The 15,337-nt window shown below is 35.5% G+C and overlaps 1 protein-coding gene across 1 annotated transcript; it reads right to left on the bottom strand.

Moving 5' to 3' along the window:
• Positions 1–1,626: 1,626 nt before the first annotated feature.
• On the bottom strand, positions 1,627–14,239 carry slc19a1 (solute carrier family 19 member 1). The gene is made up of 6 exons (XM_059328142.1): positions 14,191–14,239; positions 11,653–12,210; positions 8,657–9,431; positions 6,360–6,552; positions 5,545–5,686; positions 1,627–4,239 (listed from the first exon to the last, which is right to left on the bottom strand). The coding sequence occupies exons 2-6, from the start codon at positions 11,953–11,955 to the stop codon at positions 4,057–4,059; spliced, it is 1,596 nt and encodes a 531-aa protein (XP_059184125.1). The 5' UTR covers positions 11,956–12,210; positions 14,191–14,239; the 3' UTR covers positions 1,627–4,056.
• Positions 14,240–15,337: the final 1,098 nt, after the last annotated feature.

Below are 15,337 nucleotides of genomic sequence, written 5' to 3'. Positions count from 1 at the left end.
TACAGGTGCATCCCAAAAAATTAGAATATCAAAGAAAAGTTTATTTATGTCAGTAATTCAATTAAAAAAGTGGAAATAACACATTATATAGATCCATTACACACGGAATGAAACATTTAATGTCTTAATTTATTTCATTTCTTCTAATTATAATCATTATGGCTGACATTTAATAAAGACCTAAAATTCAGTGTCTCAAAATTTTTTGAATATTACAAAAGACCTGGAAATGGATTTTTCCATCATATTCTAATGTATTGAGAAGCACCTGTAAATTAAAAATAAATACAAAAATAAAAAATTTAAAAAATAATTTCATTAAAATATATTGCACACACTGTAAGGAAAAAGCTCTGAAAATATGTTAAATTTATGTTTCTGTTTTATTTTTTGCAGTTGATCCAGTCAGTCAAAAGTTAAAAAAATAAAAAAAATTAAAAAAAATCAGGTCATAAAGGTGCTGAAAAAAATACACCAACATGGCATTCAAACATATATTTTTAAGTGGTATATACAGACAGACGGGAAAAGTATAAAAATAGCCTGAAACTACTACTAATGTACTTTTACCTTAGTAAATGATCTGAATACTTCCTGCACCACTGGTATTTAAATGTAATAATCACTGCAGATTTAGTCCACATTCATACAATTTACACTCAACATATTAAACCTCAACAAGAGTAAATAACGCTGAGTCAGCCGGGTGCTGCTGAGTCATGCTCACTCAGAGGATTTCAGACCGTTGTAGAAGTTTTTGCACGGAGTGTGTGGTGTTAAAGGCAGTTTCTCTGAGGAAGAGAGACTAGATTCATCCCAGCGGGGGTTCATCAGCTGCAGAAACAGTCAGGAATAAAAAAAACAATAAAACTGACCATCAAAGGCACAAAGTATCAGACTTGGTATGCCTTCAGGCTGTGAGCTGCAGCTGAACAAACAACTTCAGTCTTTTACCTCAAACACGATAATAACCGGTAAAATACAGTTTATCTGCTAGATACTGGACAGCAGTGGAGGAAGAATTCGGAACCTTATTTAAGTAAAAGTTGGTATTAAAAATAAAGTTTAATGCAGAAAAATGTTCTCTGTGACTCCATATCATATCACTTTAATAATATTATTCATAAATTAATGTTAAAGCAGGATTTTTACCGTTTTTGTTGATTTTTAATTATTTGGAATAGACTGCAACTAAATATTTTCATTGATTCATTTGCTGATTATTTTCTCGAAAATTTGGAGGTTATGAAAATACTAAAAAAAGAAAATATAATTTGTCCAGCCAATAAGTCCAGACTTCAACCAATAATATAAAAAAATGTATTTAAATAATTTAAATGAAAAGCAGCAAATTACCATTTTTTTCAGCTATTTTTTTTTCTGTCAGGTAGCTTAAATAATCAGCATGTTTTACAAGATACTTGTCTGTAAAATCTTAATTTGTAAAAGGATCAAACTGTCAGATATTGGTTAGGTAACAATATTTTAAACAAAAAACAAACTAGAAATAAAAAAAGTATCTACACACAAAAAAAGGAACAAGGAGTTTTTTTTGTCCACCAAACGTCATTTAATTGTGAATAAAAAATAAACATCTGATTAAAGTCAGTTTCTTTTTTTACAGCATTCGGGCAGATTCACAGTTACATTAAATCTCAGCAATTAAAATTCAATCAAAAAAGTTTAAAAAATATCTACATTCTCAATGTAAGTACAATAAACTCAAAACTCTAAAGGCCACGTCTGCTTTTTTAAAGAAGCAAGTTAAACCTACTGAATGTTCCTGTTCCCATGTTCTCTGCAGGACTGAGACGAATATAAAAAACAGCCGTACTTGGATCTGAAATAAAGAGAATCAAAGATAGTCATAGGCAGTGAATTAGCAGCAATGCTACCGACTGGTGCTCCATTTTCAGGCTGCATCTCCTCTCAAATAAGAAATCTGTTAGTTCATTTCACAGGAAACACAATCTGCAGCATGTTTCAATGCTTTTAAATAAGGATCATTTAAAATATGACGATTCTGCAGCTTCTATATCACATTGCAGCAAAAACTTTCTTTAATTTAAATCACATTGTCCGGTATAACACTGCATGAAATCTGCAGTTTCCAGCGTCAAATAAACTGATAATAATCATCTGATTATATAAATGTAATATTAGCAATTATACTGAAGTGGTCAATCATCAAAATGTAACATCACAAAAGGAGTGTTAGTAAAAAATCATATAAAACATGGCTGTTCTGAATTTTTTAGGTTTTCCTATGAAACCTAAAAATTAAAAAAATTCTAAAACAAAATCCTCAATTAAATAAAGTGATTCATAAGATTACTTAAATTAAATTGTGTTCCTATAAATGTAATTTATGGTTAATTTAACACAGTTGTAGTGACTTTCTGTGCTGCAGGCAGGAGAGTAAATCAAATACAGATTCAAACTGAATGTTTCGTTAGATAAAAAAAACCTGTTTAGAATTTCCAAAATGATTGCATTCATATTTATTTTTTCCTGACTTTCGGGCTGGAAACTGGAATATAATTCTTCAGTTAAGTATAACATTAATGTAGCCTAAAGTTTTTCTGCAATAGTGCAGAATACTGAGTTTAAACAGCGTGAATAGAAAAAGCTGACTGAGCCTCAAACTATTCCTTACAGCTCCGGGGAAAAAAAATACAAAACATTTTCCATTTCTGTCAAACCTGAAAAAAGCAACAGATCCTCTTTGTTTTTGTTTACTGTACAAAATACAAAAATAGGCTCAAATGTGGCCATTACATTAATGGTCCCGCTCTGTGTTTCAGGGCACTTTCACAACCCAAATATTAGTCAGTTTCAATGCTGTAAATCCTTGTTACGGTTCGTTTTGTTGCTTGAGAACGCTCCAATGGTACTCTAGTGCAGCATTACAGCCAGTATAAACAGATAAACAGCAACATGGAGCTGAATGTACACCGTGTTTACATCGTCAAACTTTCCTACCAATAAGAAATAATACTGCAAGTATCACTCCACCTTCATTCGACTACAGGTGCATGTCAATAAATTAGAATATGATGGAAAAGTCTATTTCCAGTAGTTCAAGTCAAATGGAGTGCATATAGACCAGGGATGGGCAACTTAAATGCTGGAGGGGGCCACAATTTTTCATCGACACTACCACAGGGCCACATATAGGACCGTGCACTTTACCAGATATGATGAAACTGCAATTTTAAATATGTTAACAGTGTAGTAACTTAACATATTTCATGCTCAAATGCATGTATAACAGTATGAATAGGAATACAAAAGGGTTGAAGCAAATAAAAAAAACTGATTTCTTTTTTTTTCTTCAATGCAAAAACAGCAGACCAACATTAATTGCAAGTAATTTGGGGCATTTTTACACTGCACTTTTAAGATTTCATGCTCAAATGCATGTAGTTGTACTGAGGGCCACTTCAAGTGAGGGTGCGGGCCGTATGTGGCCCCCGGGCCTCCAGTTGCCCATCCCTGATATAGATGACATACTTTTCACAGGCCAACATTTCCATATTAAACATACTTTTTAAAATTGGTCTTTTTTGGTCAGTACAGTAATCAGCCATAATCATTATAATTAGAATAAATTAAATAAAGTAAGACATGAAATGTTCCATTCTGTGTGTAATGGACCTATATAATGTGTTATTACCACTTTTTCCACATTCTAATTATTTGAGATGCACCTGTGAGTACGAATCAAAAGTATAAATGGGACGAACCAAACGGACTTGGGTTGTGAAAGCGCCTGAAGATGATTTGTCTCAGTATCAAAGCATAGTACCACTTAAACAATTAAAAAAAGAGTTCTCAGTTATCATCTGATGATCTAAAACGAGTGTAAAACTCTCCTATGGTGCAGCCTGTGTGGCCGCTGTAGTGCAGGAGCTTCAGTAGCAGAGGAGGCACTTCTATAAACCGCTCCGTCATCATCAGAGGGTTGAATGATTGATCCCGCCGCGCCTCAAGAGCTTAGTAGCAGAAACTGGGGTTGAGATACTGATGGGAGACATTAAGGCAGTAGACTCGTCTTTAGGCTTTGGCATTTTTGCCGTTAGACAAAGGTGGTGCAGCTACGAGGCTCAGCTCTGTGGGCGCCACCTCCTCCTCGCCTCCTCCTCTGGACTGGTTTCTAAAGTGACGAGTGAGGACCACAGCAGCACACACGAAGTAGACGACAGTGAGAATGGAGAAGTAAACAAAGTACACCAGGAACTGTAGGAGGAAGAAGAAAAACGCTGATTAAAGACATGCAAGACAAAACCTTTATAATCATTAAACCTCTGAAGTCCAGGAGACTTTGGTTCAAATTTGTCAACTTCCTCTGCATTAGTTTCTGTCTCTGTTTAGCATCTTTCAGTCTGTCCTCACATCACATGCATGGCTCCTTTTTCTCCACACAAACTTGGCTATCAGTCAGATTTTTCATTTTATTTTAATTAACAAAGTATAAAGCTGCCAGGAATCCAAAATACAAACAAAAGACACATGGGTCTTTGGAAATGTACCATTTTTTTAACCATTTATACACACAAAAACAGCAGAAAAAATAATAAATAATAAAACTACAAAACAGTCTATTTGCATGTAAATTAAAAACAGTAATAGTTTTCATTGTAGAAAGAAAATTCACATTTTAAAATTGGTCTAGAAACATAAATGTGTGTTTCTGTGTCTGTCAAAGCTCCTATGATTGAACTTTCAACTGGCTTTCTCAGCTTGTCTACATATCATATATATAAATAAAGTTATTTCTGTAAATAAAACGTGTATTTTCAATAAATAGATGGACTCCAGAGGGTTAATAGATAACAGAAGTCCAGGATTGTTCAAATTTCACTTGTGCAAATGCAAGATTACAGTTGAATTACGCCCAAATTACCCAAGTTTTAACAAATATGTGGTACTAATCAAAGAAATAGCCAATGCTGTCATAGTAATGTCAACAACTACTGGGCTCTGATGAGTTATTTTTGTTCAGGTTTAGTGGATTCTACAAGTAGGAGCACTAGGAGGAGGCAGATTATCTGTTTCATGTTTTACTGCCAGGAAATTAAGTTTCAACAAATATGACAAACGTATTTACAGTCATGGAAAATTCATTAGTTCATTTAAATGCCTCGTACAACTAAAGGTACATTTGTTTGGACAAATATAATGATAACAACAAAAATCATTATCAAGAAAACCATGTTAAATGTCTAGATATCAGCTCTTAAATTAAACTTTTATGAGTTATTGTTGTTGTTGTTATCATTATATTTGTCCAAACAAATGTCCCTTTAGTTGTACCAGGCATTAAAATGAACAAGAAATTGCAGAAAACAATTGTCTAATCATTTTTTCTATTACTGTATGTAATAGTTAACAATTGTAGCTTTAGAACCCTGAACCCTGCAACCCCATGGCGGTTTGAGAGGCTTGTTCTCTCACAAAAAACAACAACAAACATCATCAAATGGATCACAGTAACACAAAGGCTAATCAAGTGGACAGAGATGTGTTAAATGAGTGTTTGACCTGAGACTTCACGTCCAACGCCAGGCCTCTCTTGTCAGAAAATATCAGGTTGATGATGCTTTTCAGTATGGTCCCCAAAAACGTGTTGATGCCAAACACTAAGGCACAGAGCTCCTTGCTGAGGGACGAGGCGATCTGGAAACTATGGAGACATGATGCACAAATAAAAAACAGGGTTCGTACACTTCAGCAGTGGTCAAATTCAAGCATTTAAGGACTTTCAAGGTAAATTTTCAAGCTTTTCCAGTATCTGACACCTGTTGTAAATTGCATGTTTTAGATGAGGGGGAGATTTCACGTAACCATACCAACAGCGATGGTTTTACACTTTTAGGCTACTCATTATTTTTACATCAAACATGTGATTATCTATAGCAGGGATGGGCAACTTTAATGCTGGAGGGGGCCACAATTTTTCATGGACACTACCACAGGGCCACATACAGGACTGTGCACTTTACCAGATATGATGAAACTACAATTTTAAATATGTTTACAGTGCAGTAACTTAACATATTTCATGCTCAAATGCATGTAGAACAGTATAAATAGGAATACAAAAGGTTTGTAGCAAATAAAAGATAACCACTTATTATAATTTCTTCTTTTTTTACAGTGCAAAAACAGCACTCCAACATTAATTGCAGGAAGTCATTTTTTAGCACTTTTTAAACCTTGAAAATACATTTAAATTCAAGCATTTTCAAGGATTTCAAGCACCCGTACGAACCCTGATAAAATGATGCAATACAGGGTTAGTAAAATAGTTTCTTAACCTCATATTGAGATGAAATCATGTTTTATTTGGCACTCACGTTGCAATTGGCACCAGAAACTGGTAGAAGCCTCTAAAGAAGATGTAGGCCACGTAGCAGACCCAGATGTCTCCGGTGGTGCCCATGAGGAGCAGCAGACCGGCCTGCAGAGCCGTGATGAGGCCGATCACCAGCTGAGACCAGACGTTCCACCGGATCTTCACAAAGCCGGCGGCGAAGGAAGTGATCGCACCTGCAGGAGGAAACACATCGATCAGACCCGGACTGATAGAGTTGTTGAGACGGATAGAAAGAGAATTTAGAGAGGAAACTGGCGGGAGATACAGTTCTGGAGCTGGAATGAAAATAGACTCGGGCTGGGCGAAATACTGATATAAAAAATACATCGATATAAAAAATATATCGACATATTTTTTAGCGATGGGCATCTATTTTCGAATAGTCATTAAATCATAAAAATTTGAATAAGTCATCATATCTGGAAAAAAATTATATTTTATATTTTATTTTATTATTATCGAATATTAATCCATTAGAAACCCCACGATTATCCAATAGTACTTTTGCCTGAAATGCACATCCCAAATATTTTTAAATGTGATGTGGAATTAGACCATATTGCATATATCGATATAGTTAAATTTTGTTTTCTTTCTTTATATATAAATGCTGCCCTTACTAGGGTTTGTCATATTTAGTTCTTTTGTAATGCTCGTTATTCTTTTCTCATATAAACATATTTATTTCAGAAAAAGATTGGCCTATTTTATTTTATAGGCTATTTTTTATTTAAGATTTTTTTAATTTAAATGTGCATTTTATGGAGATTTGATTTTTTTTAAAAGGTACTCCTGTAATACAGTCTTTATGTTCACTTAAATAAACGGCTTCAATAAAACTACTTGTGACATGTCATATTTGGCTTTGACTTTCAACATAAAAACATCTGATTTGAGGAGACTGTTCTACATCTGTTCTCTTACTAAAACCTGAAAGAGGTGAAGAAAGTTTTATCTCTCTTTATCAGCTACTTGCTGTTTTACAACATCACTTTTACTGCGTGCACATGACCTCTGGGTGATTTAAATAAACTGCTACCTTTGTGCTTTACAGCTGATTAAAGATCAATTACTGATGACTTCAGCTGATGACAGCACTGAACAGAATAAAGGTGGAAGATGAACGACTCGATCTTTAAGCTGCAGCCGACAGTCAAGTTTACATTCTTCACCTTTATCTTCAAATACTATGGTTTTTCGGGACTTTAGGGTCTCTTATTTTGATATGATGATGGTTATTTTTAACAGCATAAACTGACAAAAAAATAGTTTCCCTAGTATAAGTTACACCACAGCATAACATAGCTTGTGTCATTAACAAATCTGTAAAATCCTCTGCAACTTCTACAAAGAGAATACTCAATTAAATGATCAATTATCAATCAATTACTTGAGAGTGACTTAGTCCAGAAAGCCACTACTAATGAAAAGACAAACACTTCCTCCTGCTGAAGAGCTTCTGATGTGTTGCTGCTGTGAGCCCAGAGGAGGCGTCCCCATTATTTGCTTCTAAATTTAGATGTGGAGCAGATGTTGCACGTCGATGTAAATAAAAGCATCGAGGACTGTGAAACTGACACCCAACTGCTTTATAAGCACTGAGCAGAAGCCTTTACAAACAAATAGGGGTGTCACAATTTCAATTCATTCATGTCAGAGCAACTGATCAGTCATGTGAGTTAACCCATTTAGGCCTAAAACACCTAGAAAAAATGCCTGTAAAACCTCTGGGCGATTTTAAAATAAGCCCCTAAAACCTGAAGTTTTTCTGGAAATTCAACAGAAGTGTCAATGCTTCTACTAAATAATAGATTTTTCAGCCTCTGTAGCAGATAGAAATTAAATTCAAAAAGTATTTGAGAGCTTATAGCTGTACTATCTGAGCTCCCTCCGCTATAGTCGTCTTCCGCCATGATTTCAAAGTTCTGGAAAAGTCCCATGTTGCATTGCGACACTCCCACATGTATTCTGATGCATTTCATTGGCCAAGAGACCGAAAATAGGTGGAAAAAACTACAAATACTACAAAACGACGTATCCGCTTTCCCGGTTTTAATGGTAGAAATGTTGTAATGCTTTCCCAGATTAAATGAGTTAAACGTCAGAACTTAGTCAGAAAAAGTGTCTCAATGTTTAGCACAAAGTTTTATCAAGCTTTTCTTCCGAGAATCTTCAAAATGCACATAGAAATGAATTGATGGAAACAAGACTAATGTCTATATGGAGAACTGTGACCCCCTAAAAAACGAAGTACTGTAGCTCAAAAATATGTCTTACTGAGAAGAGTAGAAGCTGCCTCCACTCCCCCGTTGTAAACTTTCTTGTTCTCGGTGGCGGCGTAGACTTGGTACCACAGGATGTGAACGTAGAACAGCACCAGGTAGTACCCTGTGGAGTTGAAGATCCACCACAGGGACCAGAGCCTCAGGTTGGGCATCCTCACCACGTTTCTCACCTCCAGCAGCATCTGCACAAACACAGAATCCCTCCAGCTGGACGCGGCGGACGGGGGAGCCGCCGGGGACGGGCCGCTCTCCTTCGGGTTCATTTTGTCCAGTTCTGATTTGGCCGCCGCTTCCTTTTGCTCCTGATTCCGCGTCCGGTTGAAAAACAAGGAGCGTTTGGGCCACGGCAGGCACAGCGAGAGGCTCAGGCCGAAGCTGACGAAGCCCAGAGATATAGCGTTGAGCGTGTAGTAGCTGACGTTCCCAAAAGACATGAAGAGCTGCCCCAGCACGGAGCTGGTGAACACGCCCAGGAGGACCGAGGAGCGCGAGTACCCGGCCACGCGCTGGTAGAGTGCCGGGCTGACCAGCGAGAAGATGTAGGAGGAGTACGCCACGCGGCACGCCATGGTGATACCGTAGAAGAACTCCATGAACTGCATCTCCAGCAGGCTGGTGCCCAGCAGCAGGATGATCCAGATGACCACCTGGCTGACGCCCTGGATGATCAGGACCGGCTTGTAGCGCAGGAAGTCGGTCAGCAGGAAGGTCGGCACCAGCACCGCCATGTAGGAGTACGTCAGCACCGGAGTGATCTCATTGGTCACCTGGCAACGACAGGAAAGTCAGTGAAGGAATCAGTGAAGGAGATGAAATCTGCAGTTCTTCTGCTCTAAAATAGTGTCCTTTAGTGCAACAATATTCACTTTCATTTTATTTATTTTTATTTAACCAGGAAATATCCCATTGAGATTAACCCTTCATCGGGCGAAGAACCATATTCGGTAACTTCAGCGGATAACCAAAATAAAAAATAAGAATATTTCGAGAAAAAAAATTGCAAATTTACTAGATTAAAGTGGCAAATCTACAAGGAAAAAAAGTCGCAGATTTAAGAGATTTAAAGTGGCAAATCTGCGTGAAAAAAGTCACAGATTTACAAGAAAAAAGCTTTTTTCTCGCAGATTCACCACTCTAAATCTCATAAATCTGCGCATTTTTTCTCGTAGATTTGCCATTTTAATCTCGTAAATTTATTTCTCAAAATATTATCTCCCTACCCCGGGTCCGTATGTTTTGTTTTTTTACACATTCTGGCTGTTTGTAATATCCTCCAATATTCTCTACGGTTGAAATTTGGAATTTGCAAATATTTCAATGACTGCCCTATTAACAGTTAAGAACCTCTTTTTCTTTAAGGGAGCCCTGGCCAAGAGGCAGCAAACACAAAATACAGTTACACATTTACATAAGACACAGACCTTAAACGCATTGTGAGAAACACGTGCATATTGTGGAATTGGCCTCAATAACTCTCAGTTTGGATTTAAAAGTGCTCAAAAAAAATTAAGTCAGTTAGTTTCCAGTCTTGCTGTAGCATATTTCAGCATAAGGTGCAGAATATATTTCAGTAGAATTACCACATCCTGTTTTTTGTTTTGCACCTGTAGAGTGTCGGGTTCGATTATTCTGCTGATTATTTCCAAAGTGACCAACAGCACAACATCATATTGTTTTTTCTGATTTTGACACAGTCATGGAAAAAAAATGATTAGACCACCCTTTTTCTTCAATTTCTTGTTCATTTTAATGCCTGGTACAACTAAAGGCACTTTTGTTTGGACAAATATAATGATGACAAAAATAGCTGATAAGAGTTTAATTTAAGAGATGATATCTAGACATTTTCCATGGTTTTCATGATAATAACCAAAATCATTATCAAGAAATTGAAGAAAAAAATGGTCTAATATTTTTTTCTATGACTGTTTATCATGGCAAATGTATGCAAATCACTTGAGGGATCAATTTAAATTTAGAGCTGCAACATTAAAATATCAGAAATACATTGTGTTTGTACACCTTTCACATAAAAAAAAATAATGTTTGCACCGTTTTAGTTACACAGCATCCTGGCGTTTTTGGAATCCAGGTTGCAAATCAATTATAATTTATGTTATTTTTCAGGAAAAACAAAAACAAAAAAACAAAGGGAGTTTTTCAGATGCTCAAATATGAAGATTTCCTACTTTAAATGTGGTTTTTACTTTTTTTGTGATGGGTACTGGTCAAACAAAACTTTAAAAAGGCTATTTTCTGACGTTTTTATTGACGACACAGTAAACTGATGAGTTCAATAACTTATTTACTTAATCAGAACACAGTCTTCAGACATGGCAAACAAAACTCTTAATGCTTTTGTTAGTTTTTAAACTTGCTTTGAAGCATTAATTTGGATCAGTGAGACTGAAGACCATGATAGAAGATTAATTTTGTCCCAGCAAAGCACTCACTTCACATTTGTCTCATGATAGTCTGTGTCTGCCAGAGAGATGTTGTTCCAGTTTCAATATCTGACTTCATACAAGTTAGCACAAGTCAGTGAAATCTGGTACAAACAGGACTCTAAAGGACATAGTGGCAACACTGCTTCAGCTACAAACAGGCATTAAGCTGAAATATGTGGCCATTCTGGTCTAGCAAAGACTTTTCCCCACATCCTAAACCATCTAGTTTGACAACAAAAGCTGAAAATATTGTCAAATGTTAAAAACAAAACTACAAATCTCAGTCTGGTGATGATTTCATAGCCAGGACTTTGAAGTGAACCCTCCACAAACCTATTACACAGTCCCACGTCGGAGGAATGTGAACTTTGACCACGAGCGATGGATCAGCCGCCTGCCCACAGGACACTCATTAATTCTACTGTGTAACGAGTGCTGGTTGAAGAACTCATGAAAGGGCCTCGCATGTTAGACTTTTATGTGTGTGAAACAATAACTGCTTCATTTTTGACCCTTGAAAGACAAATGTCAGTGCACTAACCTGCTCCTTGGTGAAGTTCTTCTCGGAGCTGAGGAGGTAAGGTGTAATGAAGGGCTCCCCAGGCTTTATCGACGCCATAAATCCATAAAAACACAAGAATATGACGGACCACTTCCACTTCCTGGGCTCCCTGGTGTCCTCCGGGGGTCCTTCAGAGGGAGACGGCCCCTCTGAGGCAGAGACGACCATCTCCACGTCTCCATCTTCGAGTCCTCTGCCGTCTTCAGATAAGGGCCCCTTCAGGTCCATGTCCTTCTCCTCCTCGGACCTGTCCCCGCTTTCTGCCATGTCATCTGCCACCATGGTATCAGCTGGACCACTCTGTGTCAAACCACCATGTGAGGATTTGTTTGGGAGTAAAAAAACAAACTGCCGGCTTGTGATGGAAAAACCCAACTGCTTGGGTTTCAATGGTCTAAATGAGCCATTTAACAGGGTGATGACAAGGTGGTTAAAATGCTACATGCTGCTGTTTGCATGTAAGAGAAAACGTTGACCTTTGCTCCATTCCACACTGAAACTTTCTATCCAGCAGCCGGGCCTGGTGTCATTGTTAACCTGAAAAGATAACAATGTCGTCAGACTATTTTGACACTGGGCAGACAGAGTGATGCTGTGTTTTCCACTGTGGCGGACTATAACACCATCTATCTGTCTATCTCCTTAAACTCAAAGAGGATTTTGAATGGGTTGGTGGTTAGGATGTCTGAAATAAGGTCTGTGGTCCCAGCTGATGTCTTCTAATAGCTTAGGAAGTTTTAAATAACTCAAACCGCAAAATATTCAGCAAATAAACAAGCAAATTATTGGCTTTATTCCCTTTAAAACTCCCAACAAGTTAGATTGTCTGCTACATGACATAAAGGAAACATTAAGCTGTCACGGTTAGTAGATTCTGCCTCTAAAAAAAAAGGTAATTTTCCTCTTTTCACCTCATATTAAACTCTTTTTCTATAATAAACTACATCACTTTGACTTTTGAGAAACTAAGTCTTCATGTCATATAGAGCAAACAAGTAATGTAGAAAATAATCAGCATATACTAATAATGTAAAAAGAAAAAAACATGACTTGCAATTCTAGTTATCCACATGCAAGGAAACAAAACTGTCGACGAGTCAACTAATTTGATAATCGATTAATCATTAAAGTCATTTTATGTATTTATCCCTGTATTTGCCTGTATCTATTCATAAACTGTCAAATGCATTTTATTTATACTATTTAAACTATTTGCACTACCTAATGCTATATGCTGCACACAAAAAACACTATTGTATTTATTTATATTACATTTATATTACTGTACATATGCACTTACTGTCTTTTTGCACTTCTGGTTAGATGCTAAACTGCATTTTTGTTGTATATGTACCTAAAAGCTGTTTTCTGCCTCTAAAAAAAAAAGGTTATTTTCTTCTTTTCACCTCACATTGAACTTTTTTTATATAGTAAAATACATCACTTTGACTTGTGAGAAACTGTAAGTCTTCATATCATATAGAGCAAACAACTAATGTAGAAAATAATCAGCATATACTAATAATGTAAAAAGAAAAAAAACATTACTTACAGTTCTAGTTATCCACAAACAAGGAAACAAAACTGTCGACGAGTCAACTAATTTGATAATCGATTAATCATTAAAGTAATTTTATGTATTTATCCCTGTATCTATTCATATACTGTCAAATGCATTTTATTTATACTATTTAAACTATTTGCACTACCTAATGCTATCTGCTGCACACACAAAAAAACACTACTGTATTTATTTATATTACAGTACATATGCACTTACTGTCTTTTTGCACTTCTGGTTAGATGCTAAACTGCATTTTTGTTGTATATGTACCTAAAAGCTGTTTTCTGCATCTAAAAAATGGTAATTTTCCTCTTTTCCCCTCACATTGAACTTTTTTTATATAGTAAAATACATCACTTTGACTTGTGAGAAACTGTAAGTCTTCATATCATATAGAGCAAACAACTAATGTAGATAAATCAGCATACAAGTCAATAATGGAAAAAAATGTAATCACTACTTGAAGCCCCACAGATCAGGGGTTCCCACTTATAATGAAGTTTCTAATGAATCTTATAAAAAGGTGAAACATACATCACGCTGCTGAGAAATGAACCCAACGGCCTGAGTTACGTGTCAAGAATTGTGGAGCAATGTAAACAAGTTACACAAGGCACAACATGTCTCACTGACTCACACTGTTAGCTGCTAATGTGCTAAACCTGGTTGTGGTCGCGTTTTCTGTGCGTCAAAGTGACACAGTAACGTCACTTCATAACACAATTTATGACACGGGTACGAAGTTATAAGCAGGTAGCACGCCGGCTAACGGCATATTGGTATAAACACAAAGCACTTTAGCCGCTTCTGCCTGCACAAACATTAATAACATATCCGTTAGAGCAACTGACTGACAGTGCTTGTACGCAATAATAAGCTGGCTTTCAGTAAACAAAGTGACATTTAGTTGTTATTACTTCTAGAGCTGAAAGATTTCAGTTAACGTTACATACCTCGTGGGGTCCATCTGAAGCTGCACCGCTTAATTAGCTGCCCCGCTCTTCACCCGCCGCGGAGACTTCTGGGAAGTGTAGTTCTGACGTTTTACTGCTGCGACAACGCAATAACTAATACGTAATAACTACTGGAAAATTAATGAATCCGATTTCTTTTTGTATTTATTTTATTTCTATTTGCACATATCTTTATTTTCTTAAAAAATATTGATATATTTTCATTTTTCAATTTTTATTTCTGTTTTTACATATCTATATTTACTTCAGAATTATTTATATATTTACTTTTTTCTTTCTTGTATATATATATATATATATACATACATACATATATATATATATATGTATACATATATATATATGTATACATATATATATATATATATATATATATATATACATATATATATATACACATGTAACAAGTGTACAAATAGAAATAAAAATAGAAACATGTAAATATATAAATCATTTTTAAGTAAATAGAGATATTATATATATTTACTTCAAAATTATTTATATTTACATTTTTTATTTTATTATAATATATATATTATATATATGTACTTCAAAAGTATTCTATATATTTACATTTTTCTATTTTATTTCTATTTGTACATATCTCTATTTACTTCAAAATTATTTATATATTTACATTTTTCTATTTTTATTTCTAGCTGTATATATCTCTGTTTACTTCAAAATTATTAATATATTTACATTTTTCTATTTTTATTTATTTTTGTCCTGTGATCTATATGTGTGATCTATATTTACTTTATATATATTAAGACTTGTTGCATTTGTATTTTATAATGTTCTATATTAAGTATCGCACTTTTAAAAAAACACTTTATTTTATTTACATACTTACTTATTTCAATTTCCTAAACAGCAGCAAATGTAACAAAACAATCCCCCCGGGATCAATAAAGTATCTCTGATTATGTCAATGATTTTGCATTTTTGCATTTTAGTACTTGCTCGCCATCAATTGGTAAAAATAACAAAGTCAACTGCAACAATCTCACTACAAGGAACAATATAAGTAATTGAAGCAGAAACTGTACACTTCGGCCAGTTTTCAGGGAATTGCAGATGTTAAAATAATTTGTTGATTTCTATTAGATGACATGAGTCATCA

This window comes from Centropristis striata, chromosome 24 (assembly GCF_030273125.1).
Source record: "Centropristis striata isolate RG_2023a ecotype Rhode Island chromosome 24, C.striata_1.0, whole genome shotgun sequence".
In the NCBI taxonomy this organism is placed as follows: Eukaryota; Metazoa; Chordata; class Actinopteri; order Perciformes; family Serranidae; genus Centropristis; species Centropristis striata.
The sequence above is the reverse complement of the archived record's forward strand: the minus strand, read 5'-3'. Positions and strand labels throughout refer to the sequence as shown.

Excerpts from the sequence above, each read along its gene's own strand:
- slc19a1 (XM_059328142.1), bottom strand. The coding sequence starts at position 11,955 with ATGGTGGCAGATGACATGGCAGAAAGCGGGGACAGGTCCGAGGAGGAG. Across the intron at positions 9,432-11,652 it reads AGAACTTCACCAAGGAGCAG|GTGACCAATGAGATCACTCC; the intron begins GTTAGTGCACTG and ends TGTCGTTGCCAG. Across the intron at positions 4,240-5,544 it reads CGTTGGACGTGAAGTCTCAG|TTCCTGGTGTACTTTGTTTA; the intron begins GTCAAACACTCA and ends TTCCTCCTACAG.